General features: G+C 40.5%; 1 protein-coding gene across 16 annotated transcripts in view; it reads left to right on the forward strand.

Annotated features, from left to right (window-relative positions):
- The window catches only part of PARD3 (par-3 family cell polarity regulator), a 656432-nt gene that overhangs the window by 465803 nt on the left and 164665 nt on the right, over positions 1–25964 (forward strand). For 13 of the 16 annotated variants that reach the window (XM_021685996.1, XM_021685999.1, XM_021686002.1 and 10 more), the window contains one exon: positions 24454–24564. The exons of the other annotated variants lie outside the window; for them this stretch is intronic. In XM_021685996.1, the coding sequence (XP_021541671.1) occupies positions 24454–24564 (111 nt within the window). The remainder of the gene's footprint in view (positions 1–24453; positions 24565–25964) is intronic. 16 annotated transcript variants of the gene reach the window in all.

Here is a 25964-nt window from a genome sequence, read left to right on the forward strand (position 1 = left end):
TTCCCTGAGGATGTTGCAATCGTATCGTACTTGAAAATAAACGTGATGATGAAACAGAGGACCATTTCATAAAGGGTGTTGTGGAGCTGGGTTGTGTGCCTGTGAAGACAGAACTCTGCCCAGCTCCGCCAGGCAACAGCCCCCACCTGTATCGCAGGAAGGAGGCTCCCATAACCCTGCTTATCTGTTGATGTCGGAAATAGCGGGGCTTGTGGATTTTTATGGCTCAGGCCTAATTGCCCTGTGGACGAACGTGACCAGTTGCACATTGGTAACATTAAATGGCACTCAGTCTAAAGTGTGGCTGATTTAGGGAATGCAGTGAAAATACGTCTGTGGAAAAGTCTGCCCATCTATATGAAAGACAGGCACAATACTTTGTAATAGAAAAGAAAGAACTTGAAAGGAGAGATTCTGCGTAATTTTACTTGGTTTCTCATTTGTGAGCTGGACAGAGACCAGCCCTGTGGTGTGAGTACACATACGAGTAGGATCCCTTGGAATAAGTTTCAAATCTGTAAATCCCGAGGACTCTCAATGTATGCTTTTTCTAATTCGAATGGAAACAGAGGTTCCCGTTTTTAACACAGGAAAATAAGTGTCAGGCTGACCTGTTAGCAAAGGCAAGTTCTAGGGTAGCTGATATCATATTCTTCTCGAATTCTTCTTTTTCTTATTAGCAGTTTTAAATAGAGAGCCCCTGACATCTACAGCACGAAGCGGACTGCAAGGAAGCCAGCGGAGGCACAAAGCATGACGGCGGGGCCTTTCTAAGACCTTTCCTGACGCTCCTTAGCGCTGCTTTTCCACAGACCTGCGGCATGAATATAGAATGCCAGTGTCAAGGATGACACCTACTTTACAGTCTCTGTAAAGCAAACCTTTTCGTAAAAGAAATTTTTGACAGTTCTGAGATGCTAAGTCAATTTCAATTCCAGACGGTGTAGAAAATGGAATCTTTTTTTCTGCAATTGATGTGAAAATTGAAGGCTAGTGACTATTCACTCTCTAATAACACGGGGTAAATAAATACGATCACACCATTGAAAATGTACTGGAAGACAGGCCAGGCTAATGACATTCACCACAACATATATTGGGAATATTCTTTCTGAATGTTTTTATTTGTTACCGTTAGAGGTTCTGTATCTTTCACATTAAATATAATGGATCCAAGTACCTGGGATTCCTAAATATGTTTTTACCAAGCCACAAATTATTACATAAGGGTAATTGTTTGATTACTTCAAATAGTCTTTTAAAGAATTCCCTGGCAAAGTGACCTCTTACATAATTGAATGTTGGATAGTTTTCTTCTGACCTGTTTAATAATAGCCAATTTAGAAACAAAAGACTAAAATTGGATTAAATTTCATATCCTAGTGAAATGACCATGTCTCCCGTTAACCTTTCTACCTAACTGTTTTTAGGATGGATGAGCTTTAAGGTAAGGCCAGGACCCCTAGATCCGTTCTGATCCTCTCTTGCCCATTCCGCCACATGGCTCCAGCCCCTTCTCCCCCCGGCGTCAGGAAGGATTGCCCTTCTCCACTGGATCATTCACTTTGTCCTACACTGTGCTGTTACTTCCTCCAGCTTAGAGGAAAGTCTGTCTTAACCTCCCTACCCTTTCAACTACTACCTCATTTTCTCTCCTACACATCCACACAGACCCTTTGGTAAATTTGTATTTGTCCTCTCCATATTCCTGTTCTCTCTGAAACTCCCTTCAGTGAAGCCTCATCCGCCTGGGCTCCACAGCCTGTTCTGGGCGGGTCACCAGGGACCTCTTCATGGGGGAGTCTTCCCTGTGCACCCTCACATCACCTGGGTCTGCCCGGAGCACTTGGCACGTTGACAGTTGCTCTTCTTGGAGATCCTTTGTGGTCACTCCAGTTCCATCTCCTTTGCCAATTCTGTGTCATGCTCTGTCCTTCAGATATTGGAGCGCCACCCTCCCCCCCCCCCCCCCCCCCCCACCAAACTCAGTCCTTAGTGTTCTTCTCTTTTCCTCTTTTCAGTAACACAGAGTTTTTATATTCTTAGGAAACAGCCTCTGGACTCTAAATATAGTCCATGGGCAGATAATTCCCAAATTTACATCTCCTGGGCATCTTCTTTGAACTCTAGATTTGTAGGTCCTACATCATCTCTGCATGCTCACTTGAATATCGACACTTAGCGTGCTTCCAACTCAGTTTCTGGATACTGCTTCCCTTTTTTTTAAAAAAGATTTTATTTATTTATTTGAGAGAGAGAGAGAATACGTGTATGAACAAGGGGAGAGGCAGAGGGAGAGGGAGAAGCAGACTCCCCGCTGAACAGGGAGCCAGATGCAGGGCTTGATCCCAGGACCCCAGGATCATGACCTGAGCCACTCAGGCACCCCTGTTCCTTCCCTTCTTAGATAATAGCAGCTCCGTTTTTTTTTCAGTTGGTTAGGTACAAAGCCTTCAAGTAATCCTTGACTCTTATGTTTTCCTTACATTCCACATCCAATTTATTGAGGTACAAAAGCAAAGGCCCACTTGATTTATAATTTCTATAAAGCCCTGGTACTTTTCTGTACCAGCATCCTCCGTCTCCCGGACTTCGGCAATAATCCTCCAACCGCTCTTCCTGCTTTCCCCTTCCATGCAGTACATTCTCCACACTGCAGCTAGAAGTCACGTCATTTCCCTTCTCTGCTTAACCCCCAGCAGCCTTCCAAGTCATTCAAAGTTCGAAACCCTTAGAGTCACCGATGGGGACCCCCCCCTCCAGACTAGCCTCCTACCCCCAGCCCCTCTGACCTCATTCCTTCTCCTCTTGCCTTTGCTAACTTCACTCTGGCTGCACTGGCCTCTTCTCCCTCACCTGCCAAGCCCACTGGAGCCTTTGTCCTTGCTCATCTCTCTACCTGGAATCATCTGTTCTCAGATACCCACAGGTTCATGCGTATCAGCTTTTTGGGGTAACTCCAACCTCACCAACCAGCACTCCCTCCCAACGTGACACCTCCTATCCCATTTTTTGGCATTACTTTTCTCCTCTGCACTTACCACTGCCTAACATATGACTATCACACTTGGTTTAATAATCGGTTGATAGCGGCAGGGATCGTTAACCTCGGCCCCTGCCTGGTGTGTCATCGGGGCCCAGTAAGTGTAACAGAGATCAGGATGCCTGTATGCCTTCAGTGCGTCCTCCAACTTCCAGTGGCTAGTCTCTGTCTCTGCCTGAGAAAGCTGTGGAAGGGAGCTCTGCTTCTCTGTGCAGGATTGCCGGAAGTGCCTTGGGATAACACTGCCTCAGAGCAGTCGGCAACCAAGGACTCAAGGCAGCCACTGTGAAAGTCTTCCCGTCCCTGTGGCCCAGAGGGTTCTAATGCTCAGGCATAAGTCTGCTCCCTTCGTCCTGAAAGTGCGGTCCTCAGACCTGGAGCACAGCAGGACCTGGGAGCCTGTCAGACATTCAGAATTCTAGGCCCCACCCCAGACTGACATCAGAACCTGCAGCTTAACAGCCCTAGAGATTCCTGGTCACACCCCAGGGGGAGAGGCTCTGCGGCCTGAGTTGGCCTGCAGGATTAAGCTCCCCTTGGCCACAGTGGCAGCAGGCTTGAGAACACTCCTTTTGGGCTGCCTTTCTTCCTCCGCCACCACCCCCACGATGTCTGCACTCCCCTACCCTTCTGTTAAACCACTGCCCTGAATCCTTGTCTCGGGATCTGCTGCTGCTGAAATCCAGACTCAGGTGTGTTTGTTGAATGAATGAATAAATAAGGTACCCAGAGTAAGTAGTGACAGTGTAGGTGAGGAACTTCTACCTGCATTAATTTTGCAATTTATGACAAGCTATCACACCGGGGCAGTGCTGGTGTTTGCTTCCATCTTTGGAAGATGATGTCACTTCCAAAGCCTGTCCATGACTGATCAAGACAGTCCCCAGAGTGCAGGTCTTTTCACGCTCCATAGGTCTACATCATGTCCTTTGGTTTATTGTTCAAGTTACCATTTTCCTTGCTCTTAGTAGCCATAAATGATTTAAGTATTCTCCATTACATCAGACTTTTAAAAAAAGATACAATTTCCAAATTAAATCCTTCATGCCAAGCAGTCCCCAACCTTCAGGCTTTGGGTTGTAGCGTTGAGGGGTCACAGATTCCAGCAAGGAGTAAACGTTGAAATTGCCCTATTAATGCCTTCCTACGCCTTAAAATATCAGGCTCAGGAGATGGTGTAAGATTCTGTCCCTAAAAGAAGTCAGAACCTTTGTTTTCCTCTTCACAAGCTTCCTGAGTAGCAGAGAATGAGCTGGTGAAACACCCCTTCAGAAAGTCCCTTCTGAAGACCACACCCACAGCCTTTACAGCCTGGGTCCCCTGCAGGTGCCACCACCCATAGATGGCGCTCTGGAGTTTTCTCCTTTCCCTACCACCCTGGAGGGAGGACACTTGGCTGAGCACCTGTGGCCCAGCCTCCGGAGGCCTGGGCTATTCCTGATTCTTAAATGAGGTGTAACTTGGGGGTGGAGACAACCGTACCTCCTTAGTTGCCCCTTCAACACTATATTTAATATTTATATATTATAATTTACATCTCTCATGTGTTAAAAAGACTGTCTCTTTCTAGTTTATGTAACAATTTCAGTCCTTAAAAAAAAAAAAAAGAATAAAAGAACAAGTTTACATTCTCTGTCCAAACAAAGGAACAGAGACTTTGAAATGAACTGAACTGACACAAATGAACTAACTGACACATCCCTACTCTCTGTATTAAGGTTTCTCTGTTTCTACTCTTCCGGTAATTTAGCGTGTTATCCGTTATCACCTCTTGGTTCCCATTTCTGATTCCGTTGGGTAACATGCTGGTCCTGAGGACTTCCCAAAAGAGAGAAAGCATCCCTCATGGATTATACTTCTACTGGTACTATGGCAAGCAGTTAGCATTCATTGAGTGTTGATGTTGGTGGACATCCACTTAGAACATTATTTCAATGACCCATTTAATCCTTATAATAACCCTATAGGGTAGGTGCTCCTTTTAATCACCTGTTATAGATAAAGTGAACACAAAGGTTCAGGGGGGTACTGATGACCAAGGTCACACAGGGGTCCAGTGGTAGAGCCACACCGAATTTGAACACCGGTCTACCCCTAAGGCCATGTTCCTACCCACTCTGCGGGACCAACTGAACCTTCTTAGCCTCTTCCAATGTGTTGTGCTGCCCTGACACATGTGTAAGAGCCAAGATCGGTTAATCACATGAAGTGGCATTGCTATCGTATGCTGTGAAAAATTAGAGATCCCTGTTGCTAGCTTGGAAGTGTGCAAGTTAGTATCTTTTGAACCGGACTTTTAATTCTTGTTCCTATTGGATGTCTTAGCATCCTCTGTCTGTGCTCCTTTCTCTCCCCAAAATAATTCTTTTTTTTTTTAAAGATTTTATTTATTTGAGAGCGAGAATGAGAGAGAGAGCATGAGAGGGGGAGGGTCAGAGGGAGAAGCAGACTCCCCGCCGAGCAGAGAGCCCGATGCGGGACTCGATCCCGGGACTCCAGGATCATGACCTGAGCCGAAGGCAGTCGCCCAACCAACTGAGCCACCCAGGCGCCCCTCCCCCAAATAATTCTTTACGGACTCAGGAATTTTATTGTTCATTTAAAAATTACTAATTGCCATATCCCTTCCCCCACACCTGACCTTCCAACCTATCTATACTGTACCCTGAATGCTAGCGATGATTAAAAAAAAAAGGTTAGCTCTATGCCTGCTCTCTTCTTTCAAGATGGCCATATAGTCCTATAAATGCTTTAAGTCCTTTCCTGTTTTTATACCTCCTTTCCCCCTTACTATGTACCTTCGTGTACTTCAGGTCTTGCTCAACTGCTGCTATTTCTTTCATTTTCCACTGTTAAAACAATCGTGAGGCCATGTGTGTTTGCAGTCTTTATTTCCTCTGTGAATCTTCTGATGTTTCCTATCATCCTGTCATTTTCACCCAGGCCCTGTCGGTGCCACCTGGATCAGCAATCCTGCCGATCCCTGGACGTGCCAGAGAGACCACAGCTCAGCCTTTAGGGCTCTGCCCCTTGGAAGACTAGTGGACTAGTGGGGCTCGGGGCTGCCTGCCTTTCTGGCACCTCTGCTCATCCTGTCTGTCTGGATCCTCTTACCTGGCCTTGGCAAATTTCCACTGCTGCTTGGAGGAAAATAATCTTTTATCTAATTCCTGCTTTTATAACTGCTTTAGTCATTAGGAAAGCATCCCAAGTTTACTTTGGAATTCCTAGAAATTCAGGTTTCTTTTATCTTTTTAGGGTAAAGTGTTAAAAACATTTTTTTAATTGAGGAAATGATAGCATCAGTTTAATCTTAATATAGGTTGATTCTGGAAGTTTTAAGAAAATAAACTTCGGACCCACTCTAAGATAGGTATTCCAACAGGATGGACATTTTCCCTTGATGAACTTTCTAGAACATAGCAACAGGAAGATGCTTAGAGCACAGTGGCAAATCATTTATGCAGGACGTTGTCTGCTGCACACCTGAGTTGTCCTGGCCACACTGGAGGAAAGGCGATTGCCCTCAAACAAATTTGGTTTGCTGCATCTCAACATTCAGGTACGTATATTTGCAAATGAGCAGTAAATCTCCTCAAGGGCAATTATATTTCAGCACTTAATGATAAGTATCCTATTCAAGGTTAACTTTCACTGCTCCTTTGCAAATTGGCTGGTGAGAGTGATTTGGAGCCAAGGAAGTCTGTAGCCTGTGAAGTGTAGCCTGATGCCTTGCATATCCTCGATGGGTACTTCCGGCAGGAAGGGCCATTTCCCTGGTGGGGGCCGGGTGTGGGCTCCTGAACCTGATCACTGCTCCAGGGAACGGCTTCATTCTCTTACCATGTCCGCTGTCTCACCCTGCATGCTGGGGCGGCGTGGACTCTGAGGCAAGCACAGGAAAACGTGCAGCCACATGCCTTGTGCAAAGAATAATGGGGGCAGTGCAGTGACTTCAGAGCCTTTTACTACTCACCTGGCAAACACTGTTTCTAATGGTGAGCAAGTGGAGTTTTTTCAAGGCTGGTTATGGAGTGTATAGGATTTCTTAGTAATTTTGAGGTAAAACCATTCATGTGTGCATTCAACAGGTGTTCGCTGGGGGCTACTGTCTGCTGGGCCCCATACTAGGGGCCAGGGATTTGGGTGTAACTTAGTGAAGATAGGCCCCACTACAGTGGCCCTTTGGAGGGGCTGGGGGAACTCAGAGCAAGTGCGCCCGGCCCACACTAGGACTCAGAATCACCTCCCTCCAGAAGATGGTATTAAAACTGAGATCCAAAAGATGTTTTCTCTTTTTCAAGGGGCTTTTGGGGGAGAGGAGTATTTTGCATCGGTGGGATTCAGACTCTTGATAATGATCCTCAGTAAGCCATATAGTTTGCCTTGCAAGCCAGTGGACCTACACACACAAGTCACTAAAACAAACATTTCACAGAGTAATACTGGGCCTTCCTCCGTATGCTGTGCTCTGGTGTATTTGCTGAGAGGCAGCTGAGTTTAGTGGTGAAGAGCCTAGACTCTGAGGTTAGGTCACCTGGATCCAAATCACAGCTGCATACTCCCCAGCCTTGCGTTTGGAGCAAGTTAATGAACTTCCTTGTGCTTTGCTTTTCGCACTCGTAAAGTATGGATAATAATGGTACCTGCCTCACCCTGTTGTTTGGAAGCTAAAGTGAGTTAATGTATCCCAGGCACCTCAGAACCCCGCCAGGTACAAAGAAGGAAAGCACCCTGTAAATGTTAGCTGCTCTTGATGTTACTGTTATTATGCTGTAACTCACTTTTTTGAAAATGCTAGGTGAGTCCTACCAAATCGATTTTACATCATTAACAGGTTGCGACACACAATTGAAAAATACTATTTAGGTGGTGGAAATCCTGTAGGTTTGCAGCGGGTGGGGGTGGGGAATGAGCTCTTAGGGAGGCGGGTGGCCTCTCATAAAGGACTCATGATACAGTTTGTACCTGATGCTAAGAAGAATGAGAGGCCATTCAAGAGAATGGCTTGATACATTTACATTTTTTAGAAAATTAAAAGAGGACCGTAGCGACGGTGTGTGGAGTGAACTAGGGAGCTGGCCCAGAGGATGGGCCAGGAACTATGCTGGGCAGCTGATGTAAAAATCGTGGCCAGCCATGGGGGTGGCCATGGGGACAGAGATGTGATATGTATTTCTCAGGAGGAATCTAGGGGACTTGGTGATTTGATAGATGTAAAAAATGAGAGAGAGAAAAAAGAGTAAGAAATAATTCCTCCAGTTTTGGCCTGAGAAACTGGATTGAGAGTGGTTAGGCTGAGGAGAAAACCCTGGAGGAAAGTCCTATTTGGAGGAAATGTGTGACCTGTTGAATCTGCCTAGTGCTTGTCTGTGACACACCCCAGCAGAGGTCAGCAGGGGGCAGATGAGCGGGAGCGGCTGTAGAGACTTGGAAGTCAGGACATTTGAAGCCGTGGAAGCCGTGGCAGTATTTGTGGAAGGGTTGTCTGGGACCCGTGTGTGCGGGGGAGGAGGAGCAGGTGAAGGCCAGAGTTCTGGGGACTCTTCAAATATTGGGGGTCAGCTTAGGGTGGGGAGTGGGGTGGTGGAAGATTTTGGTGACCGAGGAAAGGCTGCTGCAGATAGAAAACCAGAAGATTATGATCATGAAAGCTGAGGCAAGAGTGTGTCTTTTATTAATTAGAAGGTTGTGGTCAACAGTGTTTTAGCCGAGAAGTCAGACAGACTCATGGCCTTGGCTGCACAGGAATTACTAGCATCAGTAGATCAGTTTTGAATGGTTACCCATTTTACATCGTCTAGTTTGGTGTTTCTGTAGGATGCCAGTACACACAGAATCTCTTGACGCTAATGCTTGTTCCATGTTAGGGATGTAATACATTAATTCCTGTTGTAAGAAGCAAACTCTTTTGGGGCGCCTGGGTGGCTCAGTCGTTAAGCGTCTGCCTTCGGCTCAGGTCATGATCCCAAGGTTCTGGGGTCGAGCCCCACATCGGGCTCCCTGCTCGGCAGAAAGCCTGCTTCTCCCTCTCCCACTCCCCCCACTTGTGCTCCCTCTCTCGCTGTGTCTCTCTCTGTTAAATAAATAAAATCTTTAAAAAAAAAAAAAAAAGAAGCAAACTCTTTTTTTCCAACACTCTCTACACAAACACAGAAACCTGTGCCAGATTTCTATATTTTTGAGCAATAGAAATAACATTTTAAGTGACGTAGTAATCCCAGTTGCAGATCTTCACAAAGAATTACAGAAATTAGGATGAGGGATTAATTTTTTTAAGTAAATTGTTTAGCAAAATATAACTTGGAGGAGAAACAAATTTAATGATTGGTTTTGTTGACTGTGGGATCAGTTCTTCCTTCTGTGGTGAGAGAATTTCTCATTCCCTCTCTCCGTTTTGTCTTTCCTCCTATGTGTTGGCAGGTGTGTTACTGCTGAGCATGTGACCAGAGTGAGTGTGGATCCTGATGACATCAGCTGCTCTAAATTATAATAGGACCTTAGTTCCAGTTTTCTCTTATGTTTACAAAAATAAAAGTACTTAGGTCAAATAAATAGCTTGGTTCCTCACAGTGCCAACTTTAAAATTACCTTTTTTGAAAGCCTTTTTTTTTTTTTAATTGTGACATTTAACCATTATAACACATAAGCAGGAGTCCTCACTCTATACTTGCATACATTCTCAGACTCTGTTTCCCAGGACCTATTTTCTGAAGATTCATGAGTGCTTCCATTCCCGTGGCTTCTAAAAAAAAAAAAAAAAAACAAACTGACTTACCATTTACAGATATCTTTGTGTTTTAAGGCAACACTGTTCATCTTTTATGTTCTATGCAAGGGAATATAAAGTTCAGGATATATTCAAACTATTAATGCTTTATGTAAACTACTAAAATTGGTATATTGAGTGTGTGCCCATTATTTTTAGTTTGTTGCCTTTTCTGAAGGATTACTAGCTGTGCTCTGCCTATCTGCATCATTTTTAAAAACTTTTTATTATTTTTTATAGGCATTTTTAATATCATGAATCATTCTGTATATTATGCACTTTATAGTCATTGTTGCATTCAAAAACATTTCAACTAGATTTCTTTCTGGGAATATATTTCCCATGAAAGTATAGAATTATGTGTATTTCCTGCTGTGACACGATTTTGATTTCTTTTATATTTTCAATAATAAAATATTATAAACTAAATATTATTTTTTAAAAAGTAGAAAACTAGTTAGCTGTTGTTTGGTCATAGATACCATTACAGTCTTTAGAGAGTTTACTACTAAGATTTTAGATCTGCCTTCCCAATTTTCCTGAACAAATAGGAAAAAATGTATATAACGTTTTCCCTATGGAACTCTTTTTTGGAAAGGTCCCACATTTAAGTATAGTTTTATACAGATGGATCTTTACTGTCAAAATTCTGTGCTTTTACTCTTAGAGTAGACCCCTCTATGGAGTCTGGCAAAATTCCTTTGAATGTTATTTTTTTTGTGAGATGGAAGTTAGGTAATTCACTAAAGCAGAATTTTTATACTATTTCCAGGTGGTCTGGTCAGCCATGGGAAAACCCCTTTTCACTTAGAAGTGTCCTCTGTTCTGTGTAAACATGCGGCTGATGGGCAGCCATCTAAGTTAGAGAGAAACACTTATTAGCAGCCAAGGTAATAGAAAGTGTGTGGCGAAGGAGTCTCTAGTCACCAACTATAGCATATCCAAATAGCATCAGAAACAATGAGGAGAAAATGAAAATCATTTCTGACTCATGGAAGATTGTTTTCTTTTCGATTTCATACTGAAAGTCTTTCAGCTGGAATTGCAGCGTTGGCCTAAAGAGATGAGGCTTCTTGTGGGTGGTTATTTTCAGTTGTTTCCATTAATTCTGCTCTTATACTCTTCAAAGAGGCTGCTGGCTCCCTCCTGCCACCTGTTGGCCACCTGGGGTTGACCTTGAGGGTGACATCTTGAAGAGCAAATTAGTTTCTGAGAACAGTGGGGCTGAATAGTGAGGTATTGATGGGAGGGTGGGATCACTTACAAAGATGCTGCGAAGAATGTAATTTCCTTTTCTGTTTGGAAAGCCAAATATATGAAAGGAAACTCTTGCTTGCCTTCTTATCTCCATGACTTTATCTGTGACAAATTGTTTTGGTTGCAGCACAGACCCAAAGAACTGTCGTTTAAAGGAAACAAGGCTTATTTTGTCTCTAATTTAAAAGAAGTCTGGAGATAAGCAGTCCAAGACTTGAATGCTGGGTCCAGAGTGTCAACAGTGTCACCCCCTTCTGTTTATTCAGCCATCCTTACTACATTTTTCTTTATTTTTTTAATTGTGGTAAAATAGCCATAATGTTTACCATCTTAACCATTTTGAAGTGTACCGTTCAGGGGCATTAACATTCACATTGCCGTGTGACTGTCATTACCGTCCACCCCCAGAACTCTTTTCATCTCACACAACTGAAACTCTGTGTCCTTTAAACACCAAACCCTTTTCCCTCTCTCCCACCCGTAACAACCACCATTCTGTTTCCTGTCTCCCTGAATTTGACTATTCTAGATCTTCATATAAGGGGAATCGTTCGGTATTTATGTCACTGGCTGATTTCTCTTAGCATAATGTCCTCCAGATCTATCCATGTTGTAGCATATGACGGGATTTCCTTCCTTTTTAAGGCTGAATAATATTCCACTCTGTGTATCTCTCACATTTTGTTTATCCATTCATCCATCGACAGACCCTTTGTCTGCATCCATCTTTTAGCTTGTGTGACTAAGGTCACGATGAGCACGAGTGTCTTACACATGTATTTCTACCCTGGTGGTCACTTCACAGTTACAGCTCTAGCCATCTTGCCAGAATTCTAAGCAAGAGGAAGCAGGAAGGGGGAAAGGGAGCTTTCAGTGGAATCGGTCCCCTTTCTACAGATCATTCCCAGAAGTCCCATATCGATTTCTATGAGCCAGAATTTAACAATAACAATAATGATAAAATAGTTAATATTTATTGAGAGCTTATTGGTGTCAATGCAGAGTGCATGTATAATTCATTTAATTCTCCATATAAACCTATGAGGGTGGTTGCATTTTACTAAAGAGGAAATTGAGGCTCAGAGAGGTTACGCGAGTTGTCCAAGCAGGGTGAGTCGCGCGGCTGTGAGTCACATAGCTAGTAAGGCAAAGCTGGGATTTTGACCCAGAAATCTGGCTCCAGCATCTACGCTCGTAACTGTTTTCTACTGTCTTCTGTTCCCGTCCTCAAAGGAGGCTGGGGAAAGTAGTTTTATCTCAAGTAGGCACATTTCCTGTCCCTGCCAAATCAGGGTTCCATTTCTGAGGAGGACAAGGAGAGTGGATGTCAGCAGCACCTGCTGTGGAGGGTCTGCTCCTGGGAACTACCTTTCTGAGTCACGTTTCTGAAGGCAGGTGGTCTCAGGCCTCTGAAATTGCAGCAGCTTTATAGCACTGGGCTGCTCTTCACCCTCCTTCTACTGTGCTGGCCAAGACCAACGTTGACTGGCCCGATCATGTAGGCTGAACCAGACAGACAGGGAGTGGGCCACAAATACGAGAAAACCTTATTATATCTACCACTTGAAATGGTCACAATCTTCCCAACTTAGCCTAGAGGAGCTACATAGACATGGAGGAAGGAAGGAATATATAGGTATTTTTGTTAGAAAATCATATCTATAATTTATTTATTTATTTATTTATTTAAGATTTTATTTATTGAGAGAGAGCACGAGAGAGCGGGGTGAGGGGATGAGGGGTGGAGGGAGAAGCAGAATCCCCGCTGAGCAGGGAGCCTGATGCGGGGCTCGATCCGGGGACTCTGGGATCGTGACCTGAGCCGAAGGCAGATGCCCAACTGACTGAGCCACCCAGGTGCCCCTCTATTATTTATTGAGTGGTGATTTCTGCCTACAGGGTGCTACATGCTTTAAAACATGATTGCATTTATCTTTGCTACTATCTTTTATAGATAGTATTTTTATTATTTAATAGTACCTTATGACAATTGGTCAAATAACCTATGTCTTTCTGATTTTGGAATACAAACTCCTAATCATTGTCCTAATATTGATTATACTGACTTCGGTGCCTTTTTAACCTAACTGGTTTTTATGGATACATTCCCCAAATGTATTCTTGGGTTACAGCATGCTAGATCTTGCTTTCTGGGACTTAGAGGGTCATCTGCATTCAACCTTAACCATCTCAGTAGAAGGAGACTTCTTTCTTTAGTGTTTAGGAAGTAGTCCTGAAATAAATGGGGCATTGTGGGGTGAGGATATACCTTTTACTATCCTGTGAGTCCTCTTCTTATTCTTTGTAAATAATGAAGATGTCTCATTGAACTTCGTTGTTTATCTGAAACCCTAGCCCAGTGGTCCTCAACCCCCATGGTTTTGTTCCCTAGACTTCTGGCAGTGTCTGATGACTTACTTGGTTGTCATCCACAGGGAGGGGTGCTAGCGGCAGGTATGGTTAGAGGCACGGATACTGCTGAACATCCTATGATGCACAAGAGAGTCCCCCACCCCCCACCCCCCACTGCACAGGATTGTCTGGACCAAAATTTCAAGAATGCCAAGGTTGGGAAAACACTGCCTCTGCCCAGTCCCAATGGCTCTGTGACATGTACTTGAGTTGTTGATCTTCAGACAAGCTACCCAAATGCTTCTGTGTCTTATGTCAGGTTGTCCTTGGATCCCCGTGAGCAGCTCATTTCAGTTATTATTCTGTGTGGAGGAACCCTGCCCTGTGCATTTTGGTGGATGCTTAAGAGTTAAAATTACACTGAAAATTTCAAGTATGTTGCAGTCTATCTGGTGTTTGACCATTGAAGATGCTTACATAGTGATCTTTCTTAAAGTTTATTTTTAATATGATTTCAGTGTCCTAAATAAAGATTTTACTTCATGAACTGCCAGCATATAAAATAACATGAGGAACCTAAGAGGCATTCAAAGAGGCTGAGGTTAGTCTAAGGGGGAGAAGAGGATTCTGTGGTAGAAAGAATCGGGGATGTGGATTTGAAGCTCTCTCTTCCCAACCCAGCCCCGCCACCCCTCAGCCTCAAGTTCCCGTTCACACATCTCCTTCTCATGTTCTTCTAAGGACTAAATGAAAGAATATGGATGGAAGGCTTTTTGGAATTGTAAGGTGCTGTGCATCTGTCAGCTCGTGTTATTTAAGTTCTTTTCTCACGGGCTTTTCTTCCCTTAGATTACTTATTCCTGCATTAGTTTATTAGTTTCTAGATAGGTATTCTGGGTGCTTTTGCTAAAAAGGATGTATGGGTTATTTCTATCCTTTGGGTAGAAGTGTCTCTCTTTGTATTATATACTGTCCTCAATAAAGTGACATTTGCTAATACCCCATGATTATACATACTCGTTTCGGCCAGACATTTTCAAACTTCAGCCAAGGAAAAGGAGCATAATGATCTCCCGTAAAAGCAACCGTAACTGGGGAGACTTGAGAATTTAAACTGATATCCGTGGTATTGGCTCTGGTTCCAGGACGGTTTCTTGGACAAACGGGCACTCTTGCAGAGCTGGGCTTTTTGGCTTGCGTCTGCCGGGGAGTCGGTGGATCCTGAGACCACACAGCAGGCCGTGCAGACGAGACAGTGCTGAGGAGACGGAAATAAGCTGGGGTGAGAGGAATTCCAGGCCAGTGCACAAATCAACAAGTTCTATATTTAAACACTTGTTGAACTATTTCGTCAAATAAGGAAAAATGTGGTGGTTCGTCATTTGTCAGATTTCATGTTCCCTGTTCCATGGGGGCTGTGCTGATTGGAGATGAGACAGTAAACATGTCTCCTTACTCTGAGGCCTTGTCACTTGAGCCCCGGAGCCATCCCAAGATTTCAGATCATACTCACCAGCTGCGTTCTGAGCCACAGTTGAGTCATAACACCGAGGCAGTGCTGTGCATCCCCCTGGTGGAGTGAATCATGGCGCGGAAGAGGAAAGGAGCTTTTCTGGAGAGGGGCCATGGCCCTTTTCCCTGTGTCACCCCGTCCTCTTCTGGATGTGGGGAACTCGCCAGGCCCGAGGCGTGCTGCAGGAACACTGACTTTACCCAACTATGGGACCCTGAGGCCGTCGTTCCTTGAGAGGATGGGGTGATTCAGGGAGGCCTGGGCAGCCAGCGGCCTCTGCAGGATTCTGCTTGCTCTTCTCTGTTCCCAGAGTTAGGGGGGCCTCCAGCTCATGCCCCGCAGAGCCCTCTGTTGGGCCTTGTCAAATGTGTCAGCTCCCTACTATTAAATCCGAATATGCAAAAGATAAAAAATGAACATCGGTGCCTCTTAATTTACTCTGTAGAGAGCATTCTCTAAGAAATGTGAATCAACAGAAATTGTTTCTTCTCATCAACAGAAAAAAGTGCTGACTGACACCTTAACTTTACAGATAATGAGATCTTTGGGGAAGTTTTAATCTTTCAAAGTTTCCAGGAACTATACAAAAGGTCTCTGCCCCTCTCCTCCCCCAGTCGTCAGTGATCATATTTTCTGTTGTTGTCACTTCCCTTTGCTCTGTAAACAATCGAAGTATAGAACATACACCCGTAACTAAATATCTCCTATCAGTAGTGAAAACTTGGAATTTGACTTGCAGTGCATACTTAATGGAGGGTGAATATTTCCAACTCAAAAAAGATATTCCTAATTGTGCGTGTGTTTGCATTGTCGCAGAAGCATTTACAACGTGGATGCCAATTTGAGTATCAGGCAGATGGGAACAGAAGTTATTAGGATTATCTCTGGTACTAAATACTCCTGATTCTTTGTCCTAATAGAAAAAAAGGTGTAGAGTAAATCATCTTTCTACCTTTTACTTTTTCTTTTTTTCAAGTGCCCTTTTGAATAGATGTGTTTTTTGACTTAGGTCTCATTAGCATTTCTTATGGGGACTGCCATTGGGGCAGTACCACTTACTAAATTGTTCTGATGCTTTAGGAAAAGGAAAACCATGGTAACCAGATGTAGGGTATGATTATTTGCCTCTGACCTGGCAAAGTGTTGGATTTAACAAAAGAAGCTTAATAGAAATGTTCAAATTGACCCTTCTCATCACTTGGGCTGCTTAGAGCTCAATCAATCTCTCATTATTATCAGAGTTATTCGAGCAAAGGCAGCAGTGATAGTATTTTTCATAATCGCTTCTTGAGCCAAATGTAATTTGCAATTTGGAGTATTGTATTATGAAACAGTAAAGCATTAAAATGAACAGTGCAAGAATTAGGAGTATAGTAGTAAAGAAGGGGTCCAGAGAAGTAGTTGTGTGAAAGGCACTTGCAAAATCATTGTAAGTGGACATGACTGATTTCAATGCCAAATTAAGCATTTAGAAAAAATCAGAATTATGTGTTGTTTTTATTATGTTTAGGTGTGTGTGTGTATATTTTATGTATTATATATATATATATCATTTATTATAAAGTCAATGTAGGTAAAGGGGAAACAAAAAAAATATACTCTGTGTATTATTTGCATCTGCATGTTTGGTGTTATGGGGTTTTTGTGGTTTGATTACCTGTGTGGGTATATGTTGAAAAAAAAATAAGGTGTATCAAGCCTTATAAAAATCTTGTATGGAAGAGTAATTACTAATTGACCCCATTTTACAAAGGGAATTTATTTGCTATAGAAAATACGTCATGTAGTCCATAAACTAGCTGATGCCTGAAAAGCTTTAACATCATAATTAAGATATACTTCCACTCATCTTCTGTCATTTTCTTTGAATGGCTCTAAGTACAGATTATAAATATTATTTCAGAGTTATTTATATATTTATCTTGTGTTTTGAAGGATTACTGTGTTTGCTTTTTTTTCTCTTAAGTCTTTCTATCTAGATCCTGTAGTTTTGTATGTGTGTGGGGGGTGGGGGGTTTGGGTTTGGGTTTGGTGTTGTTTAAGTTATTTGGGATTTATGTAATGATTCTTGTAAAATTAACATTGATAATGTGCTGTGTTCAATTTCTTCATTGTTGTTTTAATATTTCCTTGTTCCATATCCTTCCAGGACTCCTGAAGTGTAAGGTTACTAGGCACATCAGTGCATCCTTGATTAGATAACACAGGCTACACCAGGGGAAGAGTGCACTTATAAGGACACTTAATGGGAGTCCTGAAAAGGGTGTGTTGTCCATTAAGGGTACATACACTGCATGTCTAAAGGCTGTTCTAGCTTGGTTAAATAGAAGCTATAATTTCTTTAAAAAAAAAAAGTTCTTTTTTCTTCTGGATGTCAAGCAACCCAAATTTAGTTTATTAAATCTAATCAGACTAGCACTGATGAAAACCGTACACAATCAAATAATGGTTCTCAAGTTTGTGAATTTCCTTTTAAAGAGAACCCCTGCTAAACTCCGCCAAGTTAAAACTGCATCCCATTTTATAAAAGCACTATCAAGTTGTCATGTACCCTTTCTAAGCCTCCGTTCTCATCATTGTTGATTACCAAGATTTTTTTTTTGCCTAAATAGGAGCTTTCTGCTTTTCATAATCAGCCTTCTCTTCCCTGATTCATCCAGCATTGCCACAATCTACTGCTGAGCAAATCAGTGTGCTCTCATGATAGCGATTTCTTAAAATGTCACTAAAATATGTAAGATCCTATATGGGAAGGACATGTTAGAAGTGACTTGTTTTTTTCTTATTTATAAAATGGAAGCTGAGGCACACACACACAAAAAATAGTGCTAGAAGCTGTGAGTGTGTTATTCTAAAAGATAAATGGACGCGGTGAGTTCTTGCTGTTTTACCCTCTGATTGGGTTTGGACAGTTTGACATGCTTCTGCTGTTGCCTGGCAGAATTTGCATATGTCAGTACAGACAATTTTGACTTGTGGAGTATTGTTGTATTTAGAAATATTGACAGTGTCCTAGCAATGGGTATGTGGGTAGTTTTTACGATCCTTTCCAATGGTTGGGGATCAGTTCTTGACCTTGAGTCCAGGTTCCTGGCCTTCATAGACAAGTTCCATTTGGGAACAATGTCCTTTGGACCTCATTGCTGTAGGAAATGCAAGATAGATCTCATTTATTTCCACAAAAATGGTTTAACCAGCTGCTCTGAGTTTATAAAAACATAAGAGTGACTGACTTTCTTTGGTTCCTTAAGTTTTTGAGGTGGCTGGGTGTGGTAAAAAGCGTCTTGGGTCTAAAGTCTGGCTTTGCTACTTCCTGGCTATATGGCCTGTGAAATCATTAAATTCCCCTGAGGTTTCTCCTAAAGAGGAGGATGATAACACCTATCTCACATGCTGGTTGTGGAAATCAGTGAGATAAAGTACATAATAAAAATTCAATAAATTCTAGTTAAATGTAATTAAGTAATCAAAAGAGCATTCAACAGGTGTTCAGTTATATGTTTCACTTAGGATTTACACAAAGTGAACTTCATAGGTCTGGAAATTTCAATTTCTGTAGGAGTATCCAAGTTCAGATCCACTGAGATCTCTTAAACTAGCTATGAGGTGACCTAAACTCTATTCCTAGCTTGCAGTGTGACTTTGGGCAGCTCTGCATACCCCTTTGGCCTCAGTTTCTTTGTTTGTCAAATACAGACATTGAATGGGGTGACCAGTCTTTAGACTTTGATTTTCAGAAATGTGCACGTGTACCTTCAGTGCATATGGGTAAGAGTGCAATAGAACAATCTACAAAGATATATAACTAGATTTTTTTTTCAACTAAAATTTAAAACAATTTAAGGCTTTAAGACAAAAATAAGTTCATAAGGACGCCTGGGTGGCTCAGTCAGTTAAGCATCTGCCTTCAGCTCAGGTCATGATCCCAGGGTCCTGGGATTGAGTCCCGCATCATCGGGCTCCTTGCTCAGCAGGAGCCTGATTCTCCCTCTGCCTGCCACTCCCCCTGCTTGTGCTTTCTCTCTCTCTGACAAATAAATAAATAAAATCTTAAAAAAATAAGTTCACAATTGTGTTAGAGACCAGAGTGGTGGGTTGAGAGAACTAATGCTGACACCAAGAATGTACGAAAAGATTGAGCCAGAATCAATTAAGAAGATTTTCCGGAGAAACCTGGATCAAAACCATTTAGGAAAAGTATGACACAAAAGGACAATAGAGGAATAGTGTTAAAAACTCACGATTTTGCTTTGATTTAAGTGAACAGTGTGTTCCTGAGGCATTTCAGAGAGTTTGATTGGAACACAGGAATAACACAGGACAGGGTATTCAGTTTTGCTGTACAGAATCTTGAATCCAGCTCATTGCACAGCTGGTTTCTGTCAAGGATCTTTAGGGTAAATGGCAGCATTATCACATCAGGCAGTGGTCAAAGACAGGTTAGCACAGTGGCTATACTAACTGCGTCTGCGAGAAGCACCTGGAAGGTTCCAGAAAGGGAGAATGAGTTCCCAGAGAAAGGAAGTGATTAAGTCATGCGATGCTGCAAGTATATAAAAATGAGGGGCAAATGCAGGGCAGGGTATTGAGTTAAATGTTGGCCACTCCAGTGGAGAAGTTGGGGGAGGACGGGTGGCTTCTAATCACTGACACTAAATTTGTATTTGAGCCATTTCAGTTCTCTCCCCCCAGGCAAGCAGTATCACTTAACCTACACGTTCATTAGGGTAAATAGTAAGGCAAGTATTATAACAAAGCCCTCCTTAGAAATGAAGACCTTGATAATTAGCAGTGACAAATACCAACTTTCTAGGTGACATTTCAGTGATTTTCAAAAATTGTTCCTCAAAGATTACAAGCTAATTGGTGCTGGGTATTCTGTTCATCTATTTTTAAGTATGGAAGAAGATTTTTAAGACTTCTGCTATATCACATTTTCAAATACGAAATCAAATAGGAAAATCCATTCATTATAAATCCAATTATATTTTTATTTTATTTATAGTAGGATGCTGTGTGTTATATCACTCAGCATAATTTTTTCTGAAGGTCTCTAATTTTAGTAGTAATATTAAAGTAAGATATTTCAATATTATTTGTACTGCAGAGAGAGTTAGGTTAATATTTAAAAACTGAAATGATGGTTCAATAGCACGAAACTCTTACCAGTAAATTTTTAACGACAGTCCTTTCTATATGAAAACAATAGAATTTTGTTGCAATCCTTTGTTGTTCTTTTTCTTTTCTCTTTCCTCTTACATCAACAAGTGCATGTTTTGCCTATTATTCTTTACTATAGTAATAAATATGGCCGATCTGGCAGACGGCAGTGATCTCATTTGTAACGCATCATAGTGAAACCCATTTAGCAGATTACTTGGAGATTACTTTAGCTGAATGAAAACAATGCTGTATTCTTTATGAAGAAAGCCATATGTTTAAGAAATGTTACAATCAATTCTCCTCTGGTAAGACAGGGCTCATCCGGCTGTATCTTGTGAAGGAGTCTTCAGTGGCTTGGTGGCATTTTTTTCACTGTGCCTTCTTCATGAAGCAGTACCTCTGAGATTTTTCTCTATCAACTTTTTCTCAAGCTTCTGTTTTTCTTTTTGTCTCCATTTTTTTTTTGTTTTGTGTTTTGTTTTTGTTTTTTGAGAGAGAGCGAGTGAGCACATGAACAGGGAGAGGGGCAAGGGGAAAGGGAGAGAGAATCTCAAGCAGACTCCCTGCTGAGCGCTAAGTCTATCTTGGGGCTCCATCCCAGGTCCCTGAGATCATGACCTGAGCTGAAATCAAAAGTCAGACACTTAACTGACTGAGTCACCCCAGCGCCCCCATGTCCATGTTTTTAAAAAGTCATTCCCTTACTTTAATATATCCTAAGATATGAATAACAAATTCTTCCTGGGGTGGTAGGTCCATGACCACTTTCTGTTCTAGCGTCACACCCATTGGATGGTGGAGTTTTCCGTTTGAACATGTTTGGAGGGGGTAGGTTAGTCAGAAGGCAATTCCAAAACTGATCCTTTGCTGAAAATGGGTTTGCTTCCTGGACATACCATTAGTCCATGACTTTTTTCAGCCTTGCCGTTCTTTGGAACGTGACCCATTCGAAATTCATCTGTGGCTTTTAAAAGATAATAAAATAAATGTAGTTGAAATCTTCCAAGTTTTAAGCAGCTTGCTATTAAATGATTGTCTTCATACGTTGATCACTGATTCCAGCTGTGAAACTGACTTTGAAAGTACATGTGTAGCTGAAAGTTGTACCCCTCTTTGCAGGATGAGGGTACCCCTCTTTGCAGGAAGAATTAAATAACTACAAATTAAGAGAACACTACAATATATTGGCAATGAGAGTGAATGAGGGCGTAGCTACGTTCTTTTTCTTTTTACACTCTAGAACAGTTGGTATATTTTTTTCACCTACAGTCTTTATTTTATTCTGTCAAAAAATTACAGCTAAGGGATTCATTTTTACCCCAGTTATAAAATAATATGCTGTGCTTTTATAGTATGCCTTAAAGAAATCACATAATTAACTAAAGCAGGCATTAAGGGAAATGTCCAAATGCTAACCTATAAACATTTTATCTGTGCTTTCTTTGCTTTTTAATATATCAGTCTTGAATTTATAATTTCAGAAGACAAGTATACTGTAACAGTTTGATCATAAATTTACAAATAATAAAACAGTATATTCTGGCAATTCAGGGCAGCCTAGGACACTAATATTTTAATATCAAACAAATGAGAAAAAATTCAGTTCTTAAATCTGAGTCAGGATTAACTCTTTTTTTATTCTTTTTAATCATGTATACTTAAGATGAAAGTTGATAGACTGAGATCTAAAACTGAAACTTTTTCCACAAAGTAGGGCCGAGATCATTAAAAAAAAGATCTAACATAGCTAATTAAACTCAGTGTTAGGTTTGGGACCAAAAATATCTAAACTGTTTTAAAACATGGAAAAGTCAACCACTCTCAATTTTTCCTCATGTTATTAACTCAAAGGGATGATGTACATGATCTTCTCATGAGATTAAACTATACCTTTTGGTACAGATAGATGTACAATTGACTCTTAAACAACACAGGGATTGGGGTGCCAACCCCCTGTGCAGTTGAAAATCCATGTGTAACTTTTGACTCCTCATAAACTCAACTACTAATAATAGCCAACTATTGACCTTACTGAGAACATAGTCAACTAACACATATTTTACATATGTGTTAATAATATGTTGTATTCTTACAATAAAGTAAGCTAGAGAAAAGAGAATGTTATTAAGAAAAACATGAGGAGGAGAAAATATATTTACAGTACTGTACTATATTTATAAAAAAAAAGTCTGAGTATAAGTGGATCCATGTTGTTTAAGGGTCAACTGTGTATCTTGTGTCATGGCATAGTGCTTCTTAAATAGGATACAGGTTTGAATGTGTGTAATCGAGAATGTGAACCAGCACACATCTTTAAAAGCCAAACAAAACAGGTCAACATGGTAATATTGTATCATTTGAGGGATATTTATGAACTGAAAAACTAAATGGTTAAAATGATTTACCTTTAGGAAGCTCTCTTATAGGTAAATATCATGCATAAGATTTGAACTTACACTTTTCTTGAAGTTAGAATTTAATACATTTTATATTTCCAGATGCTTCAGTGTTGCAGAATTTTCAGGATGGGAATTCATGGGGGCTTTAAATACCATCTACATGCTGATGATGCTCAGATTAATTTGTCCAGCCCTGTCCTCTCTCCTGAACCCCCTGTAGATGCTTAATAAATTTTTGTCAAATGAATGAACATTATGTTTTAGATGTTGACTCCTACTGAGATGTATCAGTTTTTTATGTTCGCTCTTTCATTTATTTATTAATTCATTCTATAAAGTCAGTCATTATGCCTAACTCTTAGGCATTATTGACATATTGACAAAAATAAAAGAAAGAAAGTTTTTATTTTTAATGCTTTGTATTTGTTTTAAAAGTATAGTGCATATTTTATCCCTTGCGAGTAGTGGTCAAATTCTGGGCTTAAGTTCTTAGGGATTATTTTTCTTCTTTTTCTTTTGTTCTTTCTCGCAATTGGAATGATCTTCCAATTTCTAAATACCATTACAATTTAAGGATAGATTTGCTTTATTGAAGTTAATTTTATAGGCAGTTTTGAATGCTCTCTAATAATATACATAATTTTTAAAGGAAAAGTGGTGGTAGTATTTTAACTTTTTTCTATTTTAACATTTTAAGAATGCTCTCCCTTCCTTATTTATAAACCCCTTTGCAAACTGTGTTACTTTGGTAAACGTGTAAGATATTCCCATGTATACTTCATGTATAAACCAGTATTTGAAATCAGATTTATGTTAATAGAAGAAAGACCTATACTACCAACCTGGCCATTAATTAAAATACCTTTTTTCTCTTTTATAGCAGTTTTAGACTACCTTTTTTTTTTATTTTAACTCTTCTCCTTTTCAATATGATTAATTGTTCAGCATAAGCTAGATCCCTACTTTGTCCTCTGAAAGAAATACTCGATATATTTTATATATTTATGAATGCTTAGTTGAGTAACTGTCTATAAAAGATTTCTTTTTTGAAATATCTGGTGACTAAGTCACTAAGATGAGTATTATTTGAGGGTATGTAGTGCATGCATTCCAGGTAACATGGTCTTTTTTAGAGGAAAGCAACAGAATTGATAGCAAGTCTAGGCTCCTGAGATATTTTGGATGCCGGAACAGAGTATTAGTGTTTTCACAGAGAGCCTCCAGCTCCGTGGCCATCTGTGAAAGTTTGTGTGGACCAGTTTTGAATCATGTGTCTGTTCCTCATGTTTGTTTTTGATCAGATACAGACTTCGAAGGCAAAGATACCACATTCAGCAATTGCTTTTCATCGGATTTCAGAATAGTATTTGATGAGAATGCCTTAAAGCTTTCAACTTAATAAGCTCAAAGTGTTATAGCAGTGTAAATTATCCTTTGTACTTGAAACCATGCAAACATAGCCTTGTTTGTCAGTTTTTAAACTATGATGAATGTTTCCAATAAATCTGACTGTGAAAATAAGAATAGTTGTTTATGGAGAGATTATTAAGTAGATGATTGTGGATTACCATTCTTTAGTCATAAGAACAACCCATTCTAATGCAGATTTTTTGGCCTCTAGCTTTTGAAGTATTCAGCACTCAGCCCTATACATTTATTAATTGTTTGTTCAGTAAGGATGAACTGCTAAATTGTTGTTTATTTTTGTTTCGCCAAAGGAAAAATGGGGATTGAGGCCATTTTCAAAAGGGTCGTCTCTAGAAAGTTCTAATTAAAAATGAATCCAATAATCTGATTGAAAATATTCATATTGGGAAAAAACCGGAGAATTGCAAGAGACCTTTTGGCCCTCATTTTGAGGAAGGTCGCATTTCATTGAGTAAATATGTCTTTGTCGCAAAAGAATGAAAACTCATTTTGTATATATTGACAAGTTAGAATTTTTTGTTATCAACAGGTTTGGCAAACATCGAAAAGATGACAAGATTGAGAAAACGGGTAAAATAAAAATACAGGACTCCCTTACATCAGAAGAGGAGAGGATACGAATGAAGCAGGAGCAGGAGAGGTAGACTTCAGTCATTTGATTAAACCTCATCAGATAGAGCTTTTTGTCCTTTCTACTCTTTTTTCTTTTCTTTTTTTTTTAAAAATGAAGAATTTATACTCAATGAGTTTTTAGTTTTTCTGTATCAGTCTAAACACTGATGGTTGTGGGATAAATAAAATGTAAAGAAAGATTCAAAGAAAAAAACATATATTTATTTGAGGCATTAAGTGAATTTTAATGGTTGAGTTAAGATCTTTGCCTAGAAGATAGTAGAGCATATTAGATGAATTAAATAAGCATTAAGACTGAATTTATGATCACTTTTAAAATCACAAAGAAATAGTTACAATTCCATTTCATTCATTTACGAGTACATAGCATTTTATGATAATTTTTAAGACTATTTCTCTGGAAATAAAACTTTGAATTTTTATATTTCATTTAAAATATTTTGATTTATAATAAGAATTGATAACGCTTTCTTGCTATGTTGTTTCCTCTCAAACCTGACATTTGTTTCTTTTTTTCTCTATTTCCCTATCCTATTTTGTGACATTTTCCACTTAAATTTGATTGCATCTCTTCCAGAAAGATTGTTATCTGTTGTTGAGTCATTCCATGGTAAGAACCCAAAGACCAGTGAAATGAATGAGAAGTTTCTTTAAGCAGATAATTGAAAACCATTTCTATAAGTGATTAGAATTTCTCTTGTTGTAATTCCCAGGGGATGAGAAAGCCACCTCGCACTTTTGTTATTGGAGTTTACAGGCTCACAGTGAGCCCCTCTGGATCCTTTACTTTGCAGTTTCAGAACCCCCACAGCAAGAGACACTATGCCTGGCAGTTGTACTTTGAATAATCCGGGTAATGAAGGTGCCTTGATTAAGGTGAAAAGACTAAATATTGTCCATAGCTAAGATCAGAGCCCAGCGTCTTCAACTCCAGATTCTTGCTAACAATTCTAGAGTTGGGGCACTTTCAAGTCTTACTCTTAATGAATGAAAGAACTAGAAAGAATATTCTACCATGGTTTTCTTTAGAAGAGATTAATGTTTGGATATTTTTCCACTCATCTTTCTCCCATGTCTGAGGCTTTAGGCTAGGATAGTTACTCTGATTCTCTGTTTATAGCTTTTCAGAGTATTAAATAAATACGTGGGAAGAATAGGGACTTGTAATTTGTGATGCAAATCTGGGTTTATTCTTCTGGTTCTTTCCCAGTTTTTTTTCCAATCCTTCCATTTTCTTGCTCTCTAGGGCTCTTTCTAATCCTCACCAGTTTCAAGATCCGCAAACTTATTAATAAGCTCACCGTTGTCAGGCCTGGGCATACAGTATTCCTTAGTATGTACACTATGGCGTTTAATTGCTCAGTACTATAAACTATCCTAAGAGAGTATAGAAGAAAGTGTACACCA

The sequence above is a fragment of the Neomonachus schauinslandi genome, chromosome 5 (genome assembly GCF_002201575.2).
Source record: "Neomonachus schauinslandi chromosome 5, ASM220157v2, whole genome shotgun sequence".
Classification (NCBI taxonomy): Eukaryota; Metazoa; Chordata; class Mammalia; order Carnivora; family Phocidae; genus Neomonachus; species Neomonachus schauinslandi.